General features: G+C 44.1%; 1 protein-coding gene across 5 annotated transcripts in view; it reads left to right on the top strand.

Annotated features, from left to right (window-relative positions):
- Positions 1-18087, top strand: part of PTPRG (protein tyrosine phosphatase receptor type G) — a 778020-nt gene that overhangs the window by 729340 nt on the left and 30593 nt on the right. For all 5 annotated transcript variants that reach the window (XM_051852247.3, XM_008260863.5, XM_008260864.5 and 2 more), the window contains 2 exons: positions 9944-10035; positions 17182-17278. In XM_051852247.3, coding sequence (XP_051708207.1) covers positions 9944-10035; positions 17182-17278 — 189 coding nt within the window. The remainder of the gene's footprint in view (positions 1-9943; positions 10036-17181; positions 17279-18087) is intronic.

Below are 18087 nucleotides of genomic sequence, written 5' to 3'. Positions count from 1 at the left end.
TACAGAGAGAGGTAGAAACAGAGAGAGAGAGAGGTCTTCCATCCGCTGGTTCACTCCCCAGATAGCCGCAATAGCCGGAGATGCACCAATCTGGAGCCAGGAGCCAGGAGCTTCTTCTGGGTCTTCCACGTGTGTGTAGGGGCCCAAGGACTTGGGCCATCTTCTTCTGCTTTCCCAGGCTGTAGCAGAGAGCTGGATGGGAAGAGGAGCAGCCGGAACTAAAACTGGCACCCATGTGGGATGCTGGCGCTTCAGGTCAGGGTTTTAACCTGCTGCGCCAGAGCACCAGCCCCAAGATTAAAAATTAAGGTGCCAAACTGTTGAAAAAATAGAGCCCCAGGGTCATCATTATAGAATACCCAATATACTCTGTTCATAGACGTTAGTTTACAGTTAACCTTTTATATATATATATAGTATTGAGCATTTACCAACTGCTCTGTTTATTTTTACTACCATCTTTTAGAAAAAGATGCAGTTGAGGCCGGCGCCGCGGCTCACTAGGCTAATCCTCCGCCTAGCGGCGCCGGCACACCGGGTTCTAGTCCCGGTCGGGGCGCCGGATTCTGTCCCGGTTGCCCCTCTTCCAGGCCAGCCCTCTGCTGTGGCCAGGGAGTGCAGTGGAGGATGGCCCAGGTGCTTGGGCCCTGCACCCCATGGGAGACCAGGAAAAGCACCTGGCTCCTGGCTCCTGCCATCGGATCAGCGCGGTGCGCCGGCCGCAGCGTGCCGGCCACGGCGGCCATTGGAGGGTGAACCAACGGCAAAGGAAGACCTCTCTCTCTGTCTCTCTCTCTCACTGTCCACTCTGCCTGTCAAAAAAAAAGAAAAAAAAAAAAAGAAAAAGAAAAAGATGCAGTTGAGGCCAGTGCCGTGGCTTACTAGGCTAATCCTCCGCCTTGCGGCGCCAGCACACCGGGTTCTAGTCCCAGTCGGGGCGCCGGATTCTGTCCCGGTTGCCCCTCTTCCAGGCCAGCTCTCTGCTGTGGCCCGGGAGTGCAGTGGAGGATGGCTCAAGTACTTGGGCCCTGCACCCCATGGGAGACCAGGATAAATACCTGGCTCCTGCCATCGGATCAGCGCGGTGCGCCGGCCGCAGCGGCCATTGGAGGGTGAACCAACGGCAAAAGGAAGACCTTTCTCTCTGTCTCTCTCTCTCTCACTGTCCACTCTGCATGTCAAAAAAAGAATAAAAATAAAAATAAAAAAAAAGATGCAGTTGATATGCCCATTGTACAGATGAAGAAATTGAGGCACAGACATTATCTGATTTGCCCAAGGCTACATAGCTGCATGGTGCAAACACTGGAATTCTCTGTATGACTGGAAAGCACAGATATGTAGAAATGGCTCTGTCACCTCTTGGCATGCTGCTATGACTGCTTTGATATCTAGACTTCAGCTTCCTCAATTGGATATTATTTCATTAAATCAGGGCATTTTCATGTGTATGTACTATTCGCTTTAGGATTTTGTTATGTTTTCTGAGTTCTTGATCATTATCTTCCTTTCACCAGCACTGAGTATTTGCTTCTGCATTTAACATCTTGTTCTTGCTAGTTATTTTGTTTTCTTCCTTCCTGAGAAACAAACTTATCTCTCAGCAATACTCGAATCCTTTCGCAAAAACAGGTCTGTGTGAATTGAATGACTTAGCCATTTACAGACAGGTTGAATAGGGCACAGAGAAGAATACAAAAATCGCCTTTCAGATGATTCATGTGTAGTTAAAATTCACAAACAAACAACTCTGGTCTTTAAGTCTCAGAGCATACATGGGATCAGTTGACTCACAAGAAGGATTATAGAAAAGGCAAGAGTAAGGAAAGCTTTGTCAACATTTTGATATCCATTCCTTGGAGAGCAGTTTCTAGGGCTAGTTGAAGGATTTCAAGTTAGTATGTTTACTAATCCTAATGGAAATTTAGGAATTTCGACTCTTGAACGTGTGTCCTTTGGTTTAACAAAGCATAGGCAATCTTAAGAATGGACACACTTGGGGGCCGGCGCTGTGGTGAAGCATGTAAAGTCACTGCCTACAGTGCCAGCATGCCATATGGGTGCCAGTTCGAGTCCCAGCTGTTCCACTTCCGATCCAGCTCTGTTATGGCCTGGAAAGCAGAAGAAGATGGCCCAAGTCCTTGAGCCCCTGCACCTGCAGCCATGTGGGAGACCCCGAAGAAGCTCCTGGTTCCTGACTACGGATTTATGGAGCTCTGGCCATAGGGGTCATCTAGGGAATGAACCAGCAGATGGAAGATATCTCTCTCTCTCTCTCTCTCTCTCTCTCTGCCTCTGCCTCTGCCTCTGCCTCTGCCTCTCTGTAACTCTGCCTTTCAAATAAAATAAATGAAAAAGAAAGTGGAGCTGGGACTTGAACTGGAAACCATATGGGATGCCTATGCTGCCGGCCCAGAGTTTAAAAAAAAAAAAATGGACAGTCTCCCCTCACCGCTGCCTCCCCCCACCCACCCACACAGATACATGAAGTGTAGAAATTTGGGAGACTGAAAACAGTGGACAGGGACCCTTAGCCCCATGTGAAAGGAACTCAAAATGCAAGAGTATGTATCTAGCATGAAGGTTGTAAATTGCAGTGCTGGTTCCCTATCTGATAAATTGGAAAGGTGAGGACGTCCTGGCCGGGCGTAAGTGAAACTGTGACCCTGGCAGGAAAATGAAAGGGGCTTTGATTCTTACTGTTTTTCACTAATGGTTTTTCAAAAATCATACGTTCTATGATTACTGGTTTCCCATTGTTAGGGAATGGATGTGTGAGGAGGAAGCATAATGGGACAATATAGTGATAATAATAATAGTAACAATATAGTGACTTCTGGATATTTTTCTTCAAGTGGTAAATAAGGTAGCAAGGTTTAATAGAATATGTCATCTATCAGGACAAAGAGGCACCTCTGCAGACAGATCAGAGAGAGAGAGAAAGAGTGGCCGGTCATTCAGACTCAAATAAAGCATGGTTACAGGGCACCTGCCAGGCCAGGCAAGCATCTCAGCAGATACCTGAAAGCTCAGAGTGCAGTCTGCAGGCAGAAGTCAGACCTGCATTCTACCCCGGTGAGATTATGGGTGATGTCTCTTGAGGGGGGAACATTAGCTAGGAAGATAGAAATTAGCCTGTGTGTATGGAAGGGGCCTAAAAACAAAATCCCTGTGGAAAGGAATGTAGCAGCCTCAGAAGTAGGCCTTGGGTTTCCTTCTGAAATAACAAACTTGACTTAGAGTTTCAAAATAAATCTTTAAAAAATATATAACTTGAATATTTTCATTACAATTTCAAATGAACCATTACCTGCATAGTCCATCTATAAAGTAAATCCACTGCATTATAGTACTTAATCTTGCAGACGTTCATTATAGAGCAACTTTTAAAAGTCAGAGCTTAGCTCATGAAATCATCCTGTTGATAGAACACACAGCAAGGAGTTCCCACAATATGAAAATATCCTTACAAATGCTTTTCCTCTGGAAACTGGGAAATCTAACGTTCTAATAAGAGCATTATAACGCAAAATGTTGCTGCTAACCAGTAGCTTAGAAATCAAGAAATGATTCCTTCCTTTAGAGCAGTTAAAATACATCTTAATAATTTGAAGGTCACTGGCTTCAGCAGGGTGCCAGCACATAAAGAGATTTTAAACATGCAGCTTAAACCCCTTGGGATTAAACCAACCTTGATGGCATATTTTATTTATACAGAGATTATCTCCAAAGGAGATTCATTGGCCTTTTGACTATTAGGAAGCCTTTTCTTTGTTGACTTCACTTTGTCACAAATGAAAAGAGATTCCTTCTTATGTTAGGAAATAAGATGTTCGGATCTCCACACCTCTCCGTTTATGCTAAGAGTCTGACTTGGGCCAAAGTCTATTTGCTGAGTCCCAACTCGGGAACTGCAGTCTCTATAATGTTCTTCTATTTGCTGTTTGCTTTACTTTTCTAAGTTGACAGAGACGTCACCAGGCACAGAATGAAGTCTGCAGATGGCTCGTGGGGGCCTGAGAGGACAGACATGAGGGAGGATGAGGTCTGCTCACTAGAGGTTAACAGTACCAGGTAACAGCCCAGTTGTGAGGACTGGGGTTGGGGATAGAAGGAAGGTGGCTGAGTAAGGACAGAATAGCACTGATTTGAGTCAGAGACTATGTTAGGCCTTGACATGTTCTCTCTGCCCTCCATTAGTCGGTTGGAATTTGAGCTAAGGTTTCGAAATCAGCTAAGAGCTACGTGAACTTCATGGCGATGGCTTGCAGAGTGGATAACTTAACTGGAGAAGAAAAAAAAAAATATATATATATATATACACACACACACATATATATACACAATCATATATATATATATATATGAAACTTTCAGATTAAGCAAGAAGGAATCTTACCTTAAACAGAGCTTAAGCCAGTCAACCCCAGCACCTAAGCTTCTTGGCAGGAAGGTAGTTACTATATTGTTTGTTGGCATCTTCAAAGTGACCATTCTACTATTAGGAGTTTTCTAGGCAACTGAAGTTTAAGCTTGAAGACAAAGCACAGCATTTCTCCCAAAAAAAACCTTAAAGTGTTGCAGCCATTCAGGAAGTGGTCTCTCTGAAAAAATTTGAAAAACTAAAATCTTGTAACTAAGCATAAATAATCGTATTTAGTAGTAATTATCCCATTTTTATGTACTGGTTATCAAATACATTAAATGCTTTTTAATAGAGTGATTTAGGGATAACAGTAGTGATCTAATTTATGTGTAATGTAAACCTTCAGTATGACACAAAAGTAGAACGTGTACATCATCAAATTAACCAGGATAGGTGCTCAGATGAACTCCTTGTCTTCATCAAAACTGTGATGCTTTGGGAATGAAGACAAACAGTATAGCATAGAGCATAATGGCATAGGCTTTGGGTTCAGCAAAGCTGAGTTCAGATCTCCTCACTGCCATTAAATTAACTATGTGACTTTGCAGAAGTTGCCTCGGTTTCCTTATAGGTATTATAAAGACAATTACGTTCGTTTCACTGGGTTTGTGTAAAGATAATGTATGATAAACATCTAGCATAGTCCCTTGGCAATCTGTAAGGACTTAGTAAATGGAGACTTTCTTCTTACTGCATCACATTTTTTTTTTTTTTTCAAAGATTGATTTGTTTACTTGAAAGAGTTACACAGAGTGGGAAGGAGAGGCAGAGAAAGAGAGGTCTATCATCTGCTGGTTTACTCCCCAATTGGCCGCAGTGGCTGGAGCTGCGCCGATGCCAATCCGGAGCCAGGAGCTTCCTCTGGGTCTCCCACATGGATGCAGGGGCCCAAGGACTTGGGCCATCTTCTTCTGCTTTCCCAGGTCATAACAGAGAGCTGGATCGGACGTTGAGCAGCCGATATGGGATACCGGCACTGCAGGCGGCAGCTTTACCTGCTACGCTGCAGCGCCAGCCCCTGCGTTACATCCTAACAGTCTGCCATCAGACCTGCAGTTGGTGAAGACACCTTACTTTGATGTTGGCCCACAAGTCTGTTCTGCATACTTCTCCCATCAGCACCACCACACCAGTGACATTTATTCTCACTGAAGTCATCAAATCCATCTAGCATTTTTAGTCTTTTTAAAAAAAAATTTATTTATTTGCAAGGCAGAGTGATGGGGTATTGGGCCAGGAGGGAGAGATCTTCTATCTGCTGGTTCATTCCCCTAATGTACAAAAGCCGGGGCTTCTTGCAGCTCAATTCACAGTAGCTAAGATAGGGAATCAACCAAGATGTCCATCTATTGATGAATAAGTATAAGAATAAAATGGACGTTTTGTGATCTGATTATTGTTTTTAGCCCTTGTCTGTTCTCCTGTGGAATGGTTATCTTTCTACTTTCTATTTGTTGACTCTCTTGGTTAGTGGTGCATTAAGCCTGATCTTAGTTAGTCTTTTATTAATATTTACATTAATAAAAAACTAAAAAAAGAAAAACAAGCCTGAGCTGGGTCAAGCCAGAGTCATGAGCCGTGACCTTAATCTGGGCCTCCTTCCCACAAGGGTGGCAGGGACAGAAGTACTTGAGCTGTCATCCACTGCCTTCCTAGGCACAGTAGCAGAAGGCTAGATCAGAAGCAGAGTAGCCGAGGCTTGAACGGACACTGATACGAGATGCAGGCATCCTGAGCGGCAGCTTAACTCACTGCAGCATTGCACCTGCCCCAAGAGTTGGTACTCTGCACCATGCAGTCACATACCGTTCGCGACCTCACTTTGTCACGTTCATGTCTTGCGCAGTTCAAATGTCCTGCAGCAGAGACCCTCTCCCTAACACCTGCCTGAGTCCCAGGTGCTCACTCACTGCTTCATCTAGTAGGTTCCCATTCTCTGAGTCAGAGCTCCCGTGGGTCTGAAGCCAGCTTTCTCTGATGAATAGCAGCCGTGGGTTAACCTAGGAAAACTTGCTTGCTCGATGGTCAGAGGAGTATGAAAATAGTAGCTATCCCTTTGAGTGCACGTTAATCAATGTGATGTGCATGGAAAATACACATTCCTTCTTAGTCTGCTCACCTCCTCCGCGATCTTTAATGAGATTCCTGTGTTCAGATGGAAATTTATGCATGTATGTCTTTTTCCAACATGTAGGATTTTTTAGATACAAACTGAGCAGGTCATGTCTAGGATACTTGTCTCACTGCCTGGCCTTCTGCTAGTTGCATTATTTTTCTAATCATCTTGTTCATGTTTAGAGAATTGATGGGCAAACAGGACAGTTAAGACTTGCAGTTAGTCACTCTTGGCTTTAAATCCATCTTACTGTAGCGGAGAAAAGAGGGATGACCTCTCGGCTATCCATCTTCATTGAAAGAGAAAGAACGTGTAACCTGGGTGGCTGGCATTGGTCAGTGCAGCATGCATGTGGCCATTTTTTGATGCTATCAGTGGTGCCCAGAAACCCAGAGGGTATGCTTAGACTTCCTGGGGTAAAGATGCAAATTGGAGAGACTAGTGAGTCATATTTCCATGAGTATCGTGCTGAGATCTGTGAGGTTTCTGCATCATCCAGCCATGCGGGTAGCAGGCGGTCTGCGTGCTGAGCCTGTGTGATGTGAGCTTGGGTGTTTCAGTTGAGTACTTTGCAGGAAAAAAATATAATAAGTTGTTAACCTTGAAAGCATTTATTTTAATGATTTGAGGTGGACTGTGGCCTTTAAAGTGCCATGATTTTCACCTTGGAATCATGAGAACTTGAACATCTTTAATTCACAGAGTAGAGCAGCGCTAGGGCTGATACGTTTTCTGATTTTGAACTATAGCCCCCGTTCTTCATAGTGACACCCTAAGTTTAAGGGGAAGTGAAAATTCTAAGCTGTCGTTGTGGAGGGAATTTTGTGCTCACCCCATTCTACTATTAACGATATCACGCTGCCTTTGAAAACAGTTTTATATCTCTTATTTGTACACAACTAGGAAAGAATTGCTGCTTTCTATATGCTAAGCTGTTGTTGGGGTTACGTCTCATGTCATTCTTTGTGCCTCCTCTTCAAAGATGAGTTTATGTGAGCTCATTTTTTTTTTTTTAATTTTATTTATTTATTTATTTATTTATTTATTTTTTGACAGGCAGAGTGGACAGTGAGAGAGAGAGACAGAGAGAAAGGTCTTCCTTTGCCGTTGGTTCACCCTCCAATGGCCGCCGCGGCCGGCGCGCTGCGGCCGGCGCACCACGCTGATCCGATGGCAGGAGCCAGGAGCCAGGTGCTTTTCCTGGTCTCCCATGGGGTGCAGGGCCCAAGCACCTGGGCCATCCTCCACTGCACTCCCTGGCCACAGCAGAGGGCTGGCCTGGAAGAGGGGCAACCGGGACAGAATCCGGCGCCCCGACCGGGACTAGAACCCGGTGTGCCGGCGCCGCTAGGCGGAGGATTAGCCTAGTGAGCCGCGGCGCCGGCCCCATTATGTGAGCTCATCTTAAACAGACTCAACTTTGTGTGTGTGTGTGTGTGTGTGTATATATATATATATATATATATATATAATGTCTTTGTTCAACATACCCCGAGATCATTTCACTGCCACTTGAGCATTATTTTAGGATTTGCTTACTTCTGAAAATTTTAAGTGAATCTATAGAAAATTTTGGAAAAATTTATCTTGAATCGTGCATTCTGCTAAATATTCTGGGGAAGCATTTTGGCTCTGCTTACTTTGTTAATGCTAGTTACATCATGGGAGCTATAGATTTCTTGGGCATACAACATGATTGCATATTCATGAACATCTTCAATCCTGAAATATTTGTAAATAACTTGGCAATTTTTTTCTTAAGGTTGCCTATTAAAATGATTAGAACCTGAATTGTTCACACAGAAAAGAACCGGTGCTCACAGAGCACTACCTATTTGATAAGTAACATTTCTATGCTAAGCAGTTTGGATTAGGAACATATAAATCACCTTCCTTAAGTATAAGAGATGCTATTTTCCGCTTAAGAATGATTCAAGTTTGAAAATGTCAATAGATGCAAAAAGCCACCCTAGAGCTTTGCTCTCTCGAGAGAAAGTAGAGAAGGAATGACATAGTCAATGTTAACTGTCACCAGATGAAGAGAAATCAGATTGTCAGGCCTGGATCTATAAAATTCTTGCCAAAGTAGGACCTCATTTACACATACAGATCTTCATACCCTTTGCTAAGAAAAGCATCTGTGGCAGTTTAGATGTTTGTGCGTTTGCCAAAGATCTTTCACTCTGAATAAAGTAAATGTCATGTCTGTTGTTTATCTCAAATTCAGCAGAGTATTTTTAAGAGGAAATATTTGCGGGGGAGGGTCGAGGGAGGAAGGAGGAAGGAGGTTGGGGAGCTCCAGTTAGTTGGATGTAGCTGTTGTACAGCAGGACTCGGGTATCAGACTGCACCTGCGCAAATACACTTAGAGCACCCTTCCAGGCTCTTGAACTGGAAATGCACTTTTGAAGTGACAACACGATGAGAAGGTGGAATATAGAGTCTTCCTGAATGTATACATAGTCTGTCAACACCAAAAAAAAAAAAAAAATCCACTAATTCAGTCTAATAGATTATTGGGCATCATGACCACACAGCTTTCTTGAACCAAAATTTTGAACACTTAGAGATAGTTGGTCTTGGACCCAGGACTAAGTGGTACAGTAGTATCTATGTGTAATTGTGTAAATGATTTCTTAGAAGAAGAGTGGAGGTGGAATTTACTTGTTGCAAGTCTAAGCTGGATCCCTTGAAAACAGCAATTAAAAACAAAAACAGAAACCCAGATTGTGATAAAATTTCTTAGCAAATAGATATCCTTGGTTAATTTACTCTTCTGGGAAAGAGTATGGTGTGCTAGTTTAATTGTGTAAGTGGGCTTCAGCATAAAAAATGAATTGTCTACCTTTTGGTACAAATGAATTATTTTACTTAGTTGAAAGGCAGAGTGACACAGAGAGGGAAGAGAGAGACAGAGAGTTACATGCTTTTCTACTGGTTCACTCCCCCGAATGACTGCAACAGCCCGGTCTGTGCCAGGCCAACGCCAGGAGCCTGGAACTCTATCTGGATCTCTCACGTGGGCAGCAACAGTTCAAGTACTTGGGGCATCATCCACTGCTTTTCCAGGTGCCGTAGTGGAGAACTGCACCGGTGTTGTGATGAGGGATGCCGGCGTCACGTGGTGCGGCGTCATCTGTGCCAGGACACCAGCCCCTCCCTCCGTGAGCCTTCTTTGAAAACCATTCAGCTGGCATGTAGGCCTCTGAAGAGCTCATCACACCCTGCTGCGAAGTAAATCCTCATTGTGGTCTTTAGGACATCCATTTCAGATAGCCCAGATCTATCACTCCTTGCACAAAAGCACACATTTGTCTTAAAGAAGGGTGATTGGCTTTGTCAGCGTCATTTGTTGTGTGGAAGCCTTCCTTGTGACTTGCGATATCATTGCATTCCCCCAGATGACATGGAAGCCATTCCCGTCAAGCAGTTTGTGAAACACATTGGTGAGCTCTACTCTAACAACCAGCATGGATTCTCCGAGGATTTTGAGGTATGTTTCAAACCTGGAAATTGATTTCCAGACACCTAACTCGTACCTTCCAGAGATTTGTATAAAACTGAATCTCTTCTACGCCTAACAAAAAGTACATCTGAAAAGTGGAGATTTTTGTTCTTTTCACTTAAAATTTTTCCAGGCGTTCTTTCTCAGTTTCAGTTGGGTGGCGGGCAGTTGGATCCCCTTGTTCTGAGCGTGCACTCAGAGGCAAACTGGTGGGGACTGGTTTTCAGGTTCTGTCTTCCTCTTAATTCTGTCCGGGAACAGCATTCACAACGCAAAGATCCCTGATTTTCGCGTAATTTCTGTGACACACATGGTGTCCTGGAAGCAGCGGGTTTGGCATCCACGGATGCTGGCTGCAGTTGAGAGCTTTGGAATCCGTGGGCCAAACCACCTCATCTCTGATCCCCGGCCTCCCTGCTTTTGCAAAAGGGTGCTGCTGTCACCCGCACCCTAACGTTGCTGGGAAAGAAATGATCAACATGTATGCAAGTGCCGAGGTAACGATTAGAAATGGTGCGACTGTGGATCGTCGCCGTTGCCATGATTATTAATCCCTCGGAGGGAAGACGTGGGGGAAGCCAGCCTCCGGATTGTCGGAAACAAGGTGCAGAGCGGCGTGCACCGCCCTGCCAGCTCCGGGTTCCGTGCCAGTTCGGCAGTGACAGGGTGTCAATGAGGAGCTATTAAACAGACTGCCCTTTTCTTCACTGAGGCGCGTCACGGAGGCACATCTCTGGCAACAAGAGCGGTGCCGACGAGGCCAAGTTTGCATGGCAGCTCAGCTGTCTTCTAGCTTTGTGGCTAAGTCGACTCCTTTCTCTGCCTCGTTGCGGCTTCAAAATGGAAAGGACGACAATGATGGTGGTGGTGATGCTAATCGACCCCACCAGCTTTCCGCAGCCTGGGTTATGGGGCTCACGCGAGTGCATGGACGGTGAGTTTATCGGGATCACCTAGGAGCCCTGCAGCTTACCTGGAGTGAACAATGAGAAATGCAAATGGACCAGGAGGCCCTGCCTCTGTGCAAACAGTGGGATCCCCAAAGGCTAGCATAGAGGCAGTTAGGTTGGCAGCCCATTTGTAAACTAAGTATTTCTTTGAGTTGTTAGGTTTTGTTTGCTTTTTTAAGTAAACAGAAAACAAAGGTGATGGAGAGAAAGAACTCTTTGACTGCCGTGAGTCCTGTGTTGTGAGGAGCAAAACCCTGACTATCAAATGCTGCTATTAGACGCCTACCCCAAAAGGTGTCTGTCCAACAGCAGAGAACAAGGTTTAAGTCCAGCATTTTGTATTCATGAGGACAGCAAATGTGCGTGGCATCAAAGTGATTTAGTTGAGTTGACTGTTGGCTGGATGGCTGAGCAAGAATATTGAGGCATTTAACAATGTTGATGGGATGCAGGACAAACATTTATCCCCTAGAGAACAGAATTTGATCAGGATGATCAAATGCAACTCGGGTTTCTCAATTATTTATGATTTGAGACCCCAGTGCTATTCATCACAGCTGGTTTTGACACCATTTAATTATTCAAAATAATCAGCTACACCTCTGTAAACTTGATCTGACTTAAAATGGGCTTTGCTGCATCAAAATCACGCCTGTTAACAAATCCTGAGCATCTGGACCCTGTGTGTATAGTTTGAAAAAATACTGTGGCTAAAATCTTCAGTTCCCTGCATTGAACTATGTAGGGGAAGTATTTGTAGCTAGTGGTTTGGGAAGTAGAATGGGAGGGTGCGCAGGAAGGGACCATCATTCTCCTGTCGTCATCTCGCAGTCTTTCCTGGTTTGCAAGCTTTACAAATCAGAGCTCTGCAGATTAGGAAGAATAGTCTCTCTTCTAAAAAGAACAGTAAAGCAGCAGCAACAGAAAGAGAATTACACAGTCCAAACGCTCACCGATGTACTGTCACTTTCTAATTTAGCAAAAATCTGAAGTATTTTTAAACAGTTGTACCACTCCTTTTTGGTAACTGCTAAAAGGCAAAACTGGTAACAGGCTACATAAGAAACTAGTACGACTGTTTTATAAACAGATAGTAACAAGCTATATAAGGAGAGATGGAAAAAAAGATTTTGTGCAATTTTAAAGCCCTTCACTGTGGTTAAGAGAGGAGTAATCTCAATCCTCGATTTCCAGATGCATTTATGTGAATGCGATGGCAAGCATTTCCTTAACACTGTGCGTGCAGTATTTCTCTCCGTCCTCAGGACAGCCGCATGAGATAAGGGTCCCCATTTGCAGGTGAGCAGAGTGAGGCATTCGATGGCCAGGTTGTGGAATGGCAGCACGGGGCTGCAAGCCCAGTGCCATCTGATTCCAACTGACTTGGTTAACGTGATGATATCCAGACTCTCATTAGTGTCCTGTAATGAGCTGACGTCAGAAGGAGAAATACACAAGAGGCCCAGAGATTGTCTAAATCTTCCCCTGCAGCTGTGCCCTGGCGAAACAGGGAAGAAAAAAGGGGAAGGAGGTTGGGAACAGCAATCAGGAGCACTAGATGTCCACGGGATGATCTCTGGGGTCTCAAGCCCTGTCTGATACCTGAGATTATGACTCCGAGAAATCGTACCCACTGTCTGAAGGGAGGTCTACAGCAGGTCAAAGGACCCTTCTTAAGATTCCACCGAAATATGCTCAGCTGTTGATGTTTGGCCATAAAGTAGCTCATCCAACAGTTACTGTGCGCCATTTTCTACCCATGATAGAAAGCACCAGAATGAATTAGACAACAGCCCTAGCCCTCAGAGCACAGTCAGTAAGGAGGAGACGAGAGTGTACACGGCTAAAGTGGAAAAGAAAAATGAAAGGAGTACTTGCTCTAATGCTGGTAGAAAGTCCAGAAGATGTACAGGGCACAAGGACAGCTGTGAGTTTGGATCGGGCATTTCAGTGAAAGTTCTGTTTGCTCTGTCATTCTGAAAAATCTTGCAAGGAAGACATGTTTGGTGAATAGCAGAGTTTCAGAACTTAGCAACTTGGGTAGAATGATAAAATCAGTTTACTGGTTATTGGGAGCCTTTCTCTAGGGGTGAAGCTGAAAGCCAGCTTTTTGTCGTTGACAGATGAATAGCAGTGACTTTGTAAAGCTGGCAACATCATATCTCCAGCAGATTTTTGCAGTCACTGGAAATAACATCAGTCCCTGTCTCAGGGTAATGTGCGGATCTCTGTTCCCTTGACTCCCTGAGCTGACTTCAGCCTCCCGGTCTTTTCCAGGGAGTGGCTTCCCAGCATAGTGTTAAGAGATTAACAGCCTCTCCCCCAGCCTCCACAGTCACAATGCAGAAGGCCGGCAGAGATGCAGTGGGAACGTGATCTTTGAAAAGGTGTGATCTCCAGAGCAACGTGGGTCAACGGAATTAACAGCCAGTGGGCCGGAGAAGCTGATGTTGAAAGGCCGAGTGCAGAGATGAGCCCAGAGGTCCACAGCCACTTGACAGGCTCCTTTGGGGGACGGTCCCGTAACAGTTAACCAGCTGAGCAAAATTTGGGCTGGTTGTTCATCTGAAATCAAGAGAACAAAGCTTTGTCCACCTGAGCCCATGCTCTTGAGGGACCACTGGCCACGAGCACTTTATGTGATGAATGGAGACTTGCCAGGTTGCAAATGACATAAAATACGGGGGTCTCTACATGGAGCTTCAAGATGCCTTAAATGCTGCTGTGTGCAAGAGGGCAGGAAAGGAGCCCGAGCTCTGTGTTATCCTGAGCCTCTGTGATAATGTGACTTTGCATCTTGAATACCGTAAAGAAAAATAAAATCCTTAGGAAGAAAGTCCTAGTCGATGATGTTTTGATGAAGGCGGAGAAAAAGAAGTAGCCAAATTTCACAAATTGTCATGCAGAATAATTCTACATTCTAGACCAAGTGCAGAATGATAGGTGCTGTGTTGTACTCTCCAAAGATGGGTTGTTTTTCTGAAGGGGAAAGGCACTCATTTTAGGTCAAGAAAGACCAACCCAAAGAACAGGCATTCTTAGCAAGGCAAGTGACAATAAAGCAAAGAGCAGGAAACCATATGGTATTTTCAAAGGGCTTGGAGTTAAATACTGTCTGAGATTGGAAAGGGAGCTGGCGGAAGATGGGGAGCAGGGAACCTTGAATGCCTGGCTGAGGAATCTGGAATGTATACGGTAAGGTAACAACACAGTCATCCCAACACTGGAAGGTGGTCAGTGTGGCAGCCATCTGTGGCCTGGGTAGAAGCAGAAACATGCAGGGTGGCTAACACCTCTCTCTCTCTCCGTGCCGGCTGTTGTATCTAACCATGTCTAAGGACTGGGGCTGCAGTCATGACCCCAACCAGTTCATCCTCTGCAGAACAGCCACCTTCACACACAGCATAGGCTGCCTCGACACAGACAGTAAAAATGGTGTGTGCACTTAGTCTATCATTGGCTCACTAGATGGAAAACATTCCATCTCCGCTTGCTTTGTGAAAGTGAGTAAATGGGAAAATTTCTAGACGTGGTGGTTGTTGTTGTTGTTGTTGTTGTTTTTTCAATTATTTTATCTTAGCAAACTGAGCCCCAGGACTTGGGGGGGGGTACCGATCTTGAGGTGTTATGTAGGCCAATCACAGCAAGGACTCCACACAGCCCATCTGCTCTGCTGAGAATTCCAGGTGTATCAGATACTGGTGATTCGGTTCACTCTTTGATCTGCACTCTGTTTTAAACCTCCTGGTCTCCACAGGCCCTCTCCTGTGGTTGCTTGCTGATTAATATTGAGAATATTCATTATTAGAATTCCAGGTTTAAAATGCAAACAAGCTTAAGTCCTAAACTCCTCCTCAGAGTGCTGAATAAGTAACTTTACTGGGCACATACCACCGGCCAGTGTCACTTTAAAGGGTTTTAACACCTATTAAAATCACATTAACTTTGAAATGCCAGTTCTGATGGAGAAAAACCACTCCAGGATCAGATGATATTATCAGCATCTAAATGAGCCGAGCAGCACTGCAAGGAATTACAGATGACATTATTATCCACAAGACAGAATCAGAGGGCCTGAAGGCAAACCCCACGGGTTCTCATAAAATCAGATTGAACATTATTTATGACATTTCTTTGTTTTCTGTCATTCACTTAATTGGAAAAGTGAAATACAAGCAGTGGACAGACCAAGGATTTCAGATAACAAAGAGTGTGATTGACCGTATTGAATGACTGCTTTAAACAGTGCACACAGCTGCTCCCAAGCTGTTGTGGTCTGTTGCATTATATGGAAATACAGCCCCAGCCTCAGTCCACAGCTCTTGGGGTCTGATGCACACAACAGAAGTAAAAAAACAATCTGTAAGGTTAATCACAGACTAAAGAACTAAAAGGTACAACCTCTCCGGGTAACTGACGGGAAACAACTTAGCCCTGATGAAGTACACACAGAAGGTATGACCTTCCAAACCCGGAACCCAAGGATGGCAGCTCGTCTCTGGGCTTTGTCAGGAGAGTAAATGAGTGTAGTCCTGAATACAGATCCACATTCAAAAGTTTATGCCCCATTCCTGGTCTGGCTAGCAGGGCCTATGTTCTCAGGGAGGTTAACGTGGCAGACTTGTTTTTTTGCGCCTACCGTTTATTATCTCATTTTAGAGAAAAGAGCCAAAGGCAGCCTTCAAGCTCTTGAAACCAGTGTTTGCCAAGCTGTAGGTTATTAACTATTTCAGAACAGAAAAGAGCAGAGCCCGACACATTGCCTAAAAGTGAGATACTGGTAAGAATTGTCACATAGAATAGACTTTGGTCAAAGATGTAGGCTAAAGTAATACTTTTGAGTGTGTTATTTGATTTTTTGATGGACAGCTGGGAAAGAGTATAATTATGAAAAACGGAGTATTTATCTTCTAAGAATTCAGAGTTAGTAAATATGAATTCTTTGAACAAATAGTAACTGTTTTTATGCATTATATTCTCTGATGATAATGAGTTTCTCTTTGAAGAGAAGGGGACACTTTTCACTGGGAAGTACTTAGAGAATATAAAAGACAACCGATTCCTTGTTTTCATGAAGACTAATGTAAATGTTGTGGAAAACATCCATAATTGCTATGCAACTCCTTTGTGAGAACAAAGTCCGTACACTCCTAAACTCTGTTACATCTGTTATGTGTAAAACATTTCTCCTGATAATTTTGTGCTACTTTGCGCCTGTTCTTGTGGCAGCTGTGCCCTGCTAATGACTTTCCTTATTAGTTAGCTCCAGTAGTTTCTTGGGTTAGAAGCATACAATGCAGAAAAATTGGGTTTTTCAGCAACCTTGAAACAAGCTAATAGATGGTGTTTATATCCATGACCAACTTAGTGAAGACAGTTCCTTCCTGTCATTGCTTTTTCCAAAGAAGGATAATTTGGCGGTTTGTAAATTACTGTCTAAAGATTTCTTGTATTTCTCTGAAAGGCATAGTTAGAGGGAGAGATGGAGAGATCTTCCATCACTCTGGGTCACTCCCCAAATGGCTGCCGTGACTGAAGGCAGGAGTTCAGGACTCCATCCTGGTCTCCCATGTGAGCGCAGGGGCCCGAGCACCAGTGGGGTCTTTGCCCTATCTCTGTAGCTCTGCTTTTCAAATAAATACATCTTAAAAATAAAAGTGGGATTTTTTTTTTTGGATGCAAAAGATATTTGAAATCTGTGCAGTGGTTTTTCATAAACTTTTTGAAGATTCCTCACATTAGTGTTATTTCAGGACTGGGTCTTTAGTCAGTGCACAGTCTCCTGGTTCTGAAAGGATGCTATAGTGCTTCTAAACATGTTGCAGGCAAGTTGGCATCTCCTGTCTGAAGCCCTCCTGTGCTCCTGTACCCATGCTCCCATCTCTTTTCTGTTGGGCACATTGGATGGATGTGGACATACTCAAAAACAGGTCCTTTGCTTGCATCCTAATGTCTAGATCAAATCTTGAAAATGTTAGGTGATCCATGAGTCCGTAAAGAATGAAATCTTTATACCTTTGCATTTTCCTGTATTTATCATGAATATTTCAGAAAATCTGTCTGGAGTTGGGAGGCAGTGGTAGCTGTGGCTAGGGAGTGAGGAGACACCTCAGGCCTTTGGAGATATTTAGTTCCTTCCTTTCTGAAGTGTGTCTAAAATCTCGCTGTCTGTTTTCTCCACCAGGAAGTCCAGCGCTGTACGGCTGATATGAACATCACTGCGGAACACTCCAATCATCCAGATAACAAGCACAAAAACAGATACATCAACATTTTAGCATGTGAGTAATATCCTTTCAGCTGTCTTCAGCTGCGAAGAAATTACGTTTTCATGCTGGGTGTAAGCCGAAGGCCAAGAAATGAGAATCAGGGGGGCCATCAAAGAAAGGCACCTGCAAGCTACACTTGAATTAGCCCATCTTCCATAGTATAAAACAAGTGGGGACGATTTGTTCTCCCTTCATCCTTCATTGGCCATCTGATCTCAGGGAGCTTAATGAAATGAGTGGAAGAAAATGTTCTGAGCTTTGATGTCCCATCAGATGTTGGGAGACAGACTGTGAATGTCCACTGATACCCTGGCATTGTTTTTAACTGGCAAAAGCCAAGGATTTTTAATACAAATAGAAATATTAGAAATTGAATCAAGTGAGTAGAATTTCAGAGAAGATTCTCAGGCTGTGTAACATGTGTTTCCTGAAGTGATGAGCCTCCAGTCCTTTTGGCCCATGTGCCTAGCCCTGTCCAGTCTCACTTCCAGGGTCAGGAGTATCCAGGGCCTAAACTGGCATTCTTCATTTAGAGCCTTGAGGGATACTCCAGGAGCCACAGATACTTCTCTGGCTAGAAGGTCACTTCTCACAGGGGACCTTGAGTCCCTGGCAGATCACACAGACTGGGCATCCCTAATCCAAGAACCCAGCATGACGTGATACTCCAGGTGTCAGCATAATGCAGATGATGAACTCCCAGATTATGGCTGCTCAACTAGTGAAGTGTCTACAAATACGCCAAAATTTAAAAAACTGAAATATTCCTAGTCCCAAGCATTTGAGATCAGGGATTTTTTTTCTAAGACTTTATTTATTTG

This window comes from Oryctolagus cuniculus, chromosome 10 (assembly GCF_051225735.1).
Source record: "Oryctolagus cuniculus isolate XC-2025 breed Fujian yellow rabbit chromosome 10, ASM5122573v1, whole genome shotgun sequence".
Classification (NCBI taxonomy): Eukaryota; Metazoa; Chordata; class Mammalia; order Lagomorpha; family Leporidae; genus Oryctolagus; species Oryctolagus cuniculus.
Note: the sequence above shows the minus strand (reverse complement) of the source record. Positions and strands in the feature narration are given on the sequence as shown.